We start from the raw sequence: 11,007 nt of genomic DNA, 5'->3' as shown, positions 1-11,007 counted from the left end.
ACTCTCCACAATCATCCCGGTCCCCAAGAAACCCTCCATCACTGGACCGAATGACTACAGGCCTGCCGCTCTGACATCTGTTGTCATGAAGACCTTTGAACAGCTGGTATTGGCCCACCTAAAGACTGTAACAGAAGAGATGCTGCATCCCCTACAGTTTGCCTACCGTGCAAACAGATCGGTGGATGACACAGTCAACATTGGACTGCACTACATTCTGCAATACCTGGACTGCCCAGAGACATATGCCCGGATTCTGTTTGTCCACTTCAGTTCGGCTTTTAATACAATAATTCCGGAAATTCTCCACTCCAAACTCCTAAGGCTCACTATACCCCCTACCATCTGTCAGTGGATCCCCAGTTTCCTGACAGACAGGAAACAACAGGTGAGACTGGGAGGTGTCACCTCCAGCATTCGGACAATCAGCACTGGCGCTCCACAGGGATGTGCCCTCTACTCACTGCTATTCTCCCTGTACAATAATGACTGCACTTCAAGTGACCAAACTGTTAAACTTCTGAAATTTGCAAATGATACTACGCTTATCTGTCTCATCCAAGATGGCAATGAGTCTGCATACCGGCAGGAGGTGGAGTGGCTGGTGCTATGGTGCAGTCAGAACAGTCTAGAGCTAAACAGCCTCAAAGCTATGGTGATGATAGTGGACTTTAGGAAAGACCCATCAACACTACTCCCTCTCACAATATCCAACAGCCCGGTGTCATCTGCGGAGGCCTTCAAGTTTCTGGGCACTCCCATTTCCCAGGACCTGAAATGGTAGTGGAATCTGTCCTGTGCACATCCATCACCATCTGGTTTGGTGCAGCAACAAAACAGGACATAAACAGACTGCAACGCACAGTAAAAACAGCAAAACAAAAAATTGGTGCCCCCCTGCCCACTCCCCATGACTTGTATGACACAAGAACCAGAAACTGGGCAGGAAAAATCACCACTGACCCTTCGCACCCTGGAAGCAACCTCTTTCAGCTCCTCCCTTCTGGCAGGGGCTACAGAACTTTGCTTACTAAAACTGCCAGACACAGGAACAGTTTCTTTCCCCAGGCAATCACCCTGATCAACAACTCACCATAATTATATTCACTGCTTCATATCTATAATCTATCTGCATTATCAGGACTGTCAGTCATCACATCAACTGTATATTTTACTCACACTACTGCTGCTATACATTGTACAAGAAGCATAATATTGCACAATATTGTTATTTGCACTCCCACACTTTATGTACATACCTGATCAGTCATATTCTATATTCATATTCTTGTATAGTTTGTATAGTATAGTGTTATTTATGTCTGTACTTTTGAGAGTCACACACAGCTGGAAACAAATTCCTTGTGTGTGTCAACACACTTGGCCAATAAACCTGATTCTGATTCTGATATGTTAAATTATGTTTGCAGATGGCATACTGCTTTTGCTGAATATGCAATGAAAATGATAAAGAGCATACAACAGAACCTTGTGGGATGCACACTGTAATTGCTTCTGAAAGCTCTCCATTTACTAACAGCTGTTGGCAACAGTCTGATAAAAATGGTCTAAACCAGGAATTTTCCCAACAAAACCATTTTATGTAGTTTTAAGACTTAAAATGTTATGGTCAATTATGAATCAAATGTCCACAACAGATCAGTGACCACTTTAGCTAAACTGATTTTATGCTATGATGTATCCTGAAGCATGAATAAAATATGGTGTTTCCACCATATTCTAGAAAAGAGATATTGAAAGAAAAGGATTGTTGGAGATCAGTGTAGTTAGAGAGAACTGACAGGTTGGCATATGTTTTCTTTTGGAGAGGCTTAATAACAGCAAGCTTAAATAACGTTGGTACATGAGCTCACATTGTTTAGTAAGTGTCCCTTTAGAGAGTAGAGAGAACTTTATTAGTCCCCAAAGGGTAATGGTTATCTGTAGTAATAGTTCATAGAGCATCTAAGATGGAATCAAATCTTGGGGGCTTAGGAGAACCTATCAGAAATGTGAAATTATTGATTCTAAGGTGGGGTGGAAATATGTGCTTCATAATCACTCAGCTATTTCTTAGCTTGGATATTTTATTTAATTAGAACTAAAATAAGAATTTCCAAGCCATTTCTAAGGGAGGATGTGTTTTATTTCTTCTCTCTCTTTGTAAAAATTTGTCCCTTTATGTCGGTTATATTGGTTTTTGCTATTTTATTTTTATCTCCTGGATGACCATTATTTATGGATATGCCTTCATTTTAAGGCCTGTCCGGTACTACCAAGCTGCAGCAGCTGTAATATTGTATAAAATATGTATACATTTCATCATGTCATTTCCCACTTAAATTAACAACAGAAGCTTGCAAAATCCAACTTTAAACTCTATAGAGTGTAAAACTGCAAAAATGTATTTTTTTTATATGAGGACTATATATATATATATACGTATATATATATATATACACACACACAGGTGTAAAGTTGGTTGGTTACAAGTTGGAGTTAAAACTGAGTTTTGTTAGATCATCATTCAATAATAAATATTGACAGTTATTAAAAGAAAAATGTTTTTTTATTTTAATTATATCTTTTTTTTAATTATAACAGTGACTTTTGTTACTAAATCATAAGTAGAAAAAAATCCTTCAATTTCAAGAGAACAAAATGAACAAAGACTGAGTTAATTTCAATTAGACAAAGACTGTACAAACAAGTAATTGTTCTTTAGTGTCCTTTGTGGATGTATTTTTATTCCTATTTTTAATTATATTCAACATAATTTGTTAAATCGTCAATCAACAAAATGAATAGTAAGCTTCTTTTAGAAGATTGAAGATTCTTGTAGTAAAAATGTATCATTTTAAAAGTAAATAGATTGTTAGATAAACAAACTGCATTTAAAATGAGAAATTCTTGCCATATTAACAAAGATTTTTCAAAAGTACATTTGATTAGGACACTATGAGGCTGAGTATACAGAAGCTGTTACAGTCCTTTAAAAACATGCTTCTGGTCTCCAAAGGCAGGTTAGGTACTGCTGTCATTTTCTTCTAAATGAGAACCTGAGAAAAAAGCATGAGAGTGAGAGTGAGAGAGAGAGATTGTTTTTTACCTAAATTATCTATATTTGATACATATCATTTCATACATATCCACATACCACATCACTTCTTTTGTTACTGGTCTCAAATCTGTTAGCAAAATAATGTTTCGCATTGGTAGGCATAGGCTTCTGGGTCGAAGTGCATTGACACTGGGCACACTGCTGACAGAATTTCCAAACTGCAGCATCGCAAGGAGCACATAGAGGTTTTATAGCAGGCTCTGCAGATTTGCCATCACAGTAGATATTTTGGAGATTTACATTTACAACATTTGGCAGATGCCCTTATCCAGAGCGACTTACATTTATCCTTTTTACAGCTCAGCAACTGAGGGTTAAGGGCCTTATTTAAAGACAACAATTTAACTGTAGCAGTTGGACCTTCCGGACACAAACCCAACGCCTTAACCACTGAGATACCCCTTGAGCCACCAAAATAGCTATAACCAGGCAATACATGTACTCCACACTAATATCTTAGAAGCAGATCCTTTAAGTCCTCTAAGTTATAAGATGCTGAGCGGGACATCCCACAAGACTCGACAAGATTGAATCTTGAGGCCAATCTAGGATCTACTTGAAGCTCAATTTACTTGAGCTTCTTATTTCAAGTGAAATTTTAATGCTATGATTATAACTTTGTAGTAACAGCATGGGGAAGAACTATATATGGGTTGTAGAGTCAGGTTCTCACATAAGAGAGGGCTAAAAATTTAGCTCAAAGAAAATTTTATTCAGAACCTGTAGCTAGGACTGAGAAATGATGTCATGCAATCTAAAAAAATTATATTTTCATTCAGGATTACATATGCAAGCAGGTTACTAAAATGAACGAAAGAACAAAAAAGCTAACATGGTAAAGATATAATGACACAATGAGCTTTAAACATGACATAAGCAAATTCAATTTTGTGTTAATATTTTAATAATTAAATCTTTGTTTCAATGTTTGTTTACATTTCTCAACACTGAGGTCAGCATTTAACTTTTAAATGTATGGATGATATTATTATATTATTATAATATATTATTATTATTATTATTATTATTATTATTATTATTATTATGAACAACAAACACAACAATGTGTTGTAAAGAATTTTGTAGGTAATTAAAATAAAGATTTTTAGACTGCATAATATTTACACTAATATTTGATCATGTTATCAAAGCAAAGCTAAGTAGGTGTTTTGGTAGTTATATGGCGCTATATGAAAACAATATAGTTCTGTTTAAAAAATTAAAATACACTATTTTGAGTATGAATTTTTAGAGTTTTAATAATAGTTAAATAATAGAGGTAAATAATAGTTCAAGAATAAGCATTGCCATAACACTATGGCAAAATTGTGCATTTTGGAGCAATGAAAAAGTAAGATGAAATTGATTTTACTCTTAAATTAGGGCAAATCTTTAGGTTAAAACCTGAGCCTGGAAATCTTGTGATGGCTATTTTGAAATGCATCAGTTAGAACAGGCTAAATATAAAAACTCACAGTTTTTGAATAGTAGACCTCTCGTCTTTGTGTTGTTCTTTGTTCTCCTTTCTAGGAACATCTTGCATGGGGTCGACTGAGGAAGGAGTCCTCAGATCTACTTCAACCATATTTCTTTCTGTTTGAGGTAAAACACCACTGCAATATGCAAACACAAAAGTAAAGATACTAAGATAACTGTGGTTTATGATTTATTGACCACAAAAGGCAGCGCTTAAGCACTAGTGATTTATCAAAACACCAAGTAGACAATATACTAACATAGTCATGCAGTTATTAAGGCTGAGCTTCAAAAATAATTGTCATATTTGCTCAGCATTCTACCTTGCTGCATCTTTCACGTGAATTCCAAGCAACAAATAACTCAAACTTAAAAAAAGCGCACATAATAAAAACATTAGAGAAACAGGCAAGACTATAGTAACCCAGATTAAGTAATCTAGAGGTGTGTCACCAGACATGATTGTCACTGATTGGCTGTATGAATCTACAGCACTGATCTCTTTAAACTTTGCCCACAGCCATGCTACATACCACTTTGTGTGTGCTTTTTCCCCCCTTAAATTGTCTTTTGAAAGACTGGGTTTGCCCTGATAACCCTGCTCTAATCTGAACTGCCCTTGCAATAAAGCCCAATTCAATTTTATCCATTAAAACCTTACTCTAATGTAATGTCATACCTTTGATAGAGTTGAAGCTCTTCTTGGGCCACCAGTAACTGTGCTTTAAGATGGTTCCTCTCCTGTAGGACCTCCTTTAACTCCTGCATTGTGAATCGTGGTCGGTTTGGGTCCTTCAAATCTACTACCAGCTTGTCAGGCCCAATTATCTGCTCAGAGAAGTATAATCAGGGCTGTGTGTATTTATATTTGTTACTAAACAATGCAACTAACTACACTCACATTGTTACTGTTTTCATGTGACCCTGCGACAACTCGGTCCAGTTCCCCTTTCAGGTTGTCTCTCTCCATTCTGAGCTCCTCCAGTGACAGGTTATACTTGCTCACCATTATTTCAAACATTTCTAACACTCGGACAATTTTGAATTGTAAATCTGAGACATCATGACCGCCACTGTTTATTTTTAATAAGTCTTTGCCAATGACATATGAAATGTCATAAACATCTTCAACTCCAAGCTCCAGTGGGTCTTTCTCGAAGGCAGAAACCGGTGTCCCGTCATGAATATCTCCCATTTTCGTGTTCTGTATACAAAACTCTAAACAAGTATAACTCTAAATCAAATATAAAAATAAACCTGAATTAGAAGATACGTTCATTTGGAGCCACAGGTAGTTAAAGTCCCCCCTACTCTAAAAACTTCCCCCTTCCTTGTTCCCGCTGGAGCTGAACAATTAGGTTTCGGAACTACAAACACCATTATATGCCAAAATTATAAATAGTGAATCGCCGTGAACTACGAAATTGTTAAACAACAGGATACCCTAATGTATAAGTCAGTTTCCAACTTGTTTTTAGTTTCTTTAAAATACTAATTTAATCGTTATTAAAAATGTAAGTGAGGTACTACATTACCCACAATGCATAACGCGAAACACGCCAATGAAAGACGTTGCTATTAACAACACGAGCGCGTGTCCCGTAATGCGAGTTTATTAATGCAGGGACTCAAAAACAATACCTTGGCAATTGACAAACCTCCCAATGCAGCAAGATTCCAGTTTAATTTTTAATATATAAAAACGTTTAGCTTGCATTTTCGCAAATATTCTTCTCTGTAACATTAAAGATTTATTAAAGACGCTTCAATAAACAAGTTAAGAGTTGTTTAGGTTTACAGGATTACAGACACAATGTCCCATTAGATTCATGGGCTAGTGCAGGGGTCGGCAACTGTAGATTTGGAAAATAAATATTTATTTTAAATTTATTTTATTTTAGTTAGTTTTAAAAAATGAAATTCTAAGGTTATGATGCTCTTGTAACATTAAAATAAACCGTGTTTAATTTTTTGTCGCTCAAAATATGCGTCATAACTGCCGACTTGCGAAATCAGACACAGAAGCAGACGCAGTTTTGGTTTGCTGCAACCGGCAAGTTAAAATTTTGATGTCATGAATACGAAGAGGACTCAATTAGACATTGAACATTTTCCATCAAATAAAACAAGCAAGAAATAATATCCTGCTGCAATGGATGTGACAAATATCCAACCATAAGGGACAGTACATCATTTAATGAATTATTGAATTTTACTTGTATATTTATTGTGTTGCTAATGGAAGAATAGAGAACTACTATATACAGAGGTCACACAGGCGGACCGCGGTCCGGACCCAGAAGCTGTCCAAATGGAAACCGGACCTAAGGCCAAAAAAAAGGTTATGCTTTAAAACTTGACGGGGCGCTTCTATTTTATAAGGCGCAACTTTTGCAAAGTTTACGGTAAAAGGTAGTGGAAACGCACAGACCAATTGCATGCGAGTTAAACCATACCACGTGATACCACTCAGCCAATCAAGTCTGTGCATTTCGGAAGTACACAGTACAGGACAGATGAGAGAGAATTACAAAGTTACACATGAAAGAAAGATAGCGATACGTGTAGAAAACAGGGAGAGAAACAGACGAGTGAGACGGAGAAAGGGAGAGAAACAGACGAGTGAGAAGGAGAAAGGGAGAGAAACAGACGAGTGAGACGGAGAAAGGGAGAGAAACAGACGAGTGAGAAGGAGAAAGGGAGAGAAACAGACGAGTGAGAAGGAGAAAGGGAGAGAAACAGACGAGTGAGAAAGGAGAATAAAAACAAATGACAAGTGAAAAAGAAAAGTGGACAGCGAAAGCATTTAATCCTGAATGCACAGACTCATTTCTGTTCATACTTCCCACTTCACACTAAACCAGTGTGTCTCATATGTTCAGAAACCGTGGCACTTATTAAAAGTGGCAATGTGAAATGCCATTATGAGACAAAACATAAAGGTTTTGAACAAACATATCCACTGAAATCTGAAGACAGCGTCCCTGAGACAGCTTGCCCAGGTCTGAGGAAAGTAGCCCTATACATCCTCACCATGTTTGGCTGTACATACAACTGCGAGGCAGCTTTCTCTACAATGAACATAATCAAAACTAAATATGGTTCCCGGCTCACTAATGAGCACCTCCACATGTATGGGAGCGGTCCTGACTCCATTCAAGCCCAAGTTTAAAATCCTGGCAAGCCAAGCTAGAGCTCAGTTCTCTCGCTGAGATATAAAAGACAGAGTTAAGCACTTTATTTAAACATACACAATTTTCATATTTTATTTACTTTCTCTTATATTGAAATGTAGCGCTACTTTTATTTATTTTATGAGAGAACATTATGCATATCTACAATCATACGAATGTTCAATTCTATGTTACGTGACATTAAATATTGTCAAAAAGTTTTTGAATTGTACTTCTTGACCTTCGCTTCAAGAAATTTTCTTTTACCGGACCTCTTTCAATTTTAGTTGAATACCTCTGTACTATAAGGTACTGTAAGAAAGATAAGGACACTGGTTGGTATTGTTGCAAAGATAGAGAAGTCATTATTGCAGTGTTGCAGTGTCAAAGTACATAGAAGTGGAGTTATATTGAACACCAAACCTTAAATACAGTTTGAATCAACTTCAATCTTTTAATGGTAATAAGGTTATGTTCTCTATGCTAGTGAGTATATGAAATTCCCTTTGTCTTCAGTTATCCTGAAACATCTGTATTTTTCTATGATAATGAAATCACTTGGGGAGATGCATTTGGTAAGCTTGGGCCAGGGTGAGTGGGGGCACATTAACAAATGGCACATGAACAAATTAAGTTTCCCTTTAAGTAGTATTGAGGAACTAATGATAGTGTATAATATGGCACTCCTGTCAGAATCAGGTTTATGTACTATAACAAAATTACATGACTGTAGGATATGTGTCACTCTCCCCTCTCAATGTTTTTTCTTTTTCAAATAATACTGTGTATATTTTTGGCTGCTCCCTGGTCAGGGTCAACACACCAGATCACATGGTCCACATATTAGAGTTGGGGCTAGTTTTATGTCGGATGCTATTTCTGATGCAACCCTCACGTTTTATCCGGGCTTAGGACCGGCACTGAGAATCAAACCTGGGCCATGGCAATAAGAGTGCATGATCCTGCCTACTGAACCACCAGGATTGTAAATAATACTACATATAATATTGTTCTTAAATAATAATTTGTTAAAGTTTTTTTGCTTGTAATTCAGCACTCAGTCTTTTTGAATAAGGCATAGCATTTTTATCACATTCTGTAATTCTACAATTTTATTATATCCTGGAAAAAATTCTACAGCTCTATCAAATAACGAGGGGATCTCCTGGGCAAGTCACTCTCTTCAACCAATTCAACATGGTTTTACTAGGATTTAGATGTGGGGTCTTACTGAGTTATTCCAAAACACTGACCATCTTGTACAGCTATTCATTTGTTTACTTGGATTTGCACTTTGGGTATTGTGCTTAAAGGTGAAATTTGTCTTCACCATTACACGATGCTTCCACCACCATGCGTATGTTTTTTCTTTTCTTGACAAGCTGTTTTGTTTTTGAATTAACATATCTTTTATAATAATATCTTGGTCTCTTCAGACAATTTTGCCACACTTTGGCAGTCAAGTTTTTATTCTTGAAAATGGGCTTCCATTGTGTAACTTTACCTCATAGCCAGACATCATAACAATATTTCTAATATTCTTCATGTCTGGGCTATGGGGGAAGCTAGGATGAAGTCCTTTCTCCTTAAAACAAATCTGGCATGAAACCTGCAGAACTCTAAGACATCTGAAGATGAAGAAAATGTCACTTTCCAGGATGATATCAAAGAAAAGACTTCATGGTTATTGTCAGAGACCAGATCCAAATCATATCGAAATCGAATCATGTAGAATAACTTTGTAGAACTCACTGCATGATGTGTGATGGAAAACTCAGGAGACAGAATTTTAGCAGAGCTCCAAGTTTGTGCTTATTCACATCATGCTTTTCAGTGAATTTTCAAAAACTTAACAAAATAGTACAAATCAACAGTCTCACAAACCCAAGGCTTTTGCTTCAAGTTCACATTTCCTGATGTGTGTGTTGCACATGCTGCCAACTACAATTAATCATTTGGTAAGGGCTGTAACTGAAGGCACAAAGAAATACAAATAATTTGACTGGCAGTAAGAAGGCAAATAAGAACCATCATGCATTATCTGACGGTTCAGCCCGCATCCTCTCCACACACAGCTGACACTTGACCAAATCGCTGCCAAAAACTTAGAGAAATTACTTTGAGGAGATATCTTCACAATTTGATTTAATTAGACTGATCTTTAAAAAGGGAAAAAAACCAAACAGAAAAAAAACACTGTTGTTTAGTGCTCAGCTTTACCTACATCACTTTTTTATATACATCAACGAGCAAAATGTAATTTTTATTGGTGAAGCAAAGAAGAGAGTGTGAGAGGTTTACCATAGTATTTAACTTAAGAAAATGCAACAGAAACAGCGGTAGAGATACACAAGAGACGAGAGATTAGTAATTAATGTACTGCTCAGTCAGTGTTTGCAGTATATTAACTGACAGTGGGTGTGGTTAAGGCCCTGTAAACAATAGCAGTTTTTATCATCACAGTATAAGAATGACAAAGTTTACAAGCTATGCATCAAACTTCATCCACTCTCCTCTTCTGCTACTGTCTTTTTGAACAGTCTCTTTTTTTCCAGATTTTCATTTACTTTCTTTCGCTTCACTTGTTTTCTTATCCTGGATTCTTCCTTCTGTTTAAGCAACTCGCTCTCTTCACCTTTGTAAACAATGTCCAGTTTCTCCTGCAGGATCTCTCGTGCACGCTTCCGGTTCAACTCCACCGACCTGGTCTCGTGACACTGCAGGTGAAAATCCGTTCATTCAGACTGGTGTTTAGAGCAGGAAATGCTGGATTTAATAAGGGAGCTTACCTTTACAACTACACCAGTCGGGATATGTTTTAAAACCACACAGTTACTGGTCTTGTTAGTGGCTTGTCCGCCTGGTCCGGAGCCACGAACGAACTGTTCCTCTAAATCTTCTTCGTTTAACTCCGGCAGCAGAAACACGTGCTTCTTCCCTGCTGCCTGGATACCAGACAAACCGACAGGTTGACAGAGACAAAACTGAGGATGTTTCTGAGATTCTCTTGTGAGTTTTGCGCTGAATAAAAAACGCAGAACCAAAGTCCTGGGTGTCATTTTGCGTCATCAAGGTGAAGTATAACACTGGATAAGTCAGATAAGTGACGGAAGTGACAAAATGCTGAAAAACATTGGCCAAATCTTATATACTGACTAAATACCAAAAAGGAAAAACGCTTCCATTATTACACCAGGTCTTAAAAAAAAAACCCATGGAACTCAAACAAGCTTTACT

The 11,007-nt window shown here is 37.0% G+C and overlaps 2 protein-coding genes across 2 annotated transcripts; both read right to left on the bottom strand.

Annotated features, from left to right (window-relative positions):
• Nucleotides 1–2,550: 2,550 nt before the first annotated feature.
• Nucleotides 2,551–6,145, bottom strand: rilpl2 (Rab interacting lysosomal protein-like 2). Its single transcript, XM_027155210.2, has 4 exons — nt 5,499–6,145; nt 5,277–5,425; nt 4,597–4,734; nt 2,551–3,059 (listed from the first exon to the last, which is right to left on the bottom strand). Exons 1-4 carry the CDS (start codon nt 5,790–5,792, stop codon nt 3,038–3,040), a joined length of 603 nt encoding a protein of 200 aa, XP_027011011.1. The 5' UTR covers nt 5,793–6,145; the 3' UTR covers nt 2,551–3,037.
• Nucleotides 6,146–9,898: 3,753 nt separating this feature from the next.
• Nucleotides 9,899–11,007, bottom strand: mtrfr (mitochondrial translation release factor in rescue). The gene is made up of 2 exons (XM_027155214.2): nt 10,560–11,007; nt 9,899–10,487 (listed from the first exon to the last, which is right to left on the bottom strand). Exons 1-2 carry the CDS (start codon nt 10,827–10,829, stop codon nt 10,272–10,274), a joined length of 486 nt encoding a protein of 161 aa, XP_027011015.1. The 5' UTR covers nt 10,830–11,007; the 3' UTR covers nt 9,899–10,271.

The sequence above is a fragment of the Tachysurus fulvidraco genome, chromosome 9 (genome assembly GCF_022655615.1).
Source record: "Tachysurus fulvidraco isolate hzauxx_2018 chromosome 9, HZAU_PFXX_2.0, whole genome shotgun sequence".
NCBI lineage: Eukaryota > Metazoa > Chordata > Actinopteri > Siluriformes > Bagridae > Tachysurus > Tachysurus fulvidraco.
The sequence above is the reverse complement of the archived record's forward strand: the minus strand, read 5'-3'. Positions and strand labels throughout refer to the sequence as shown.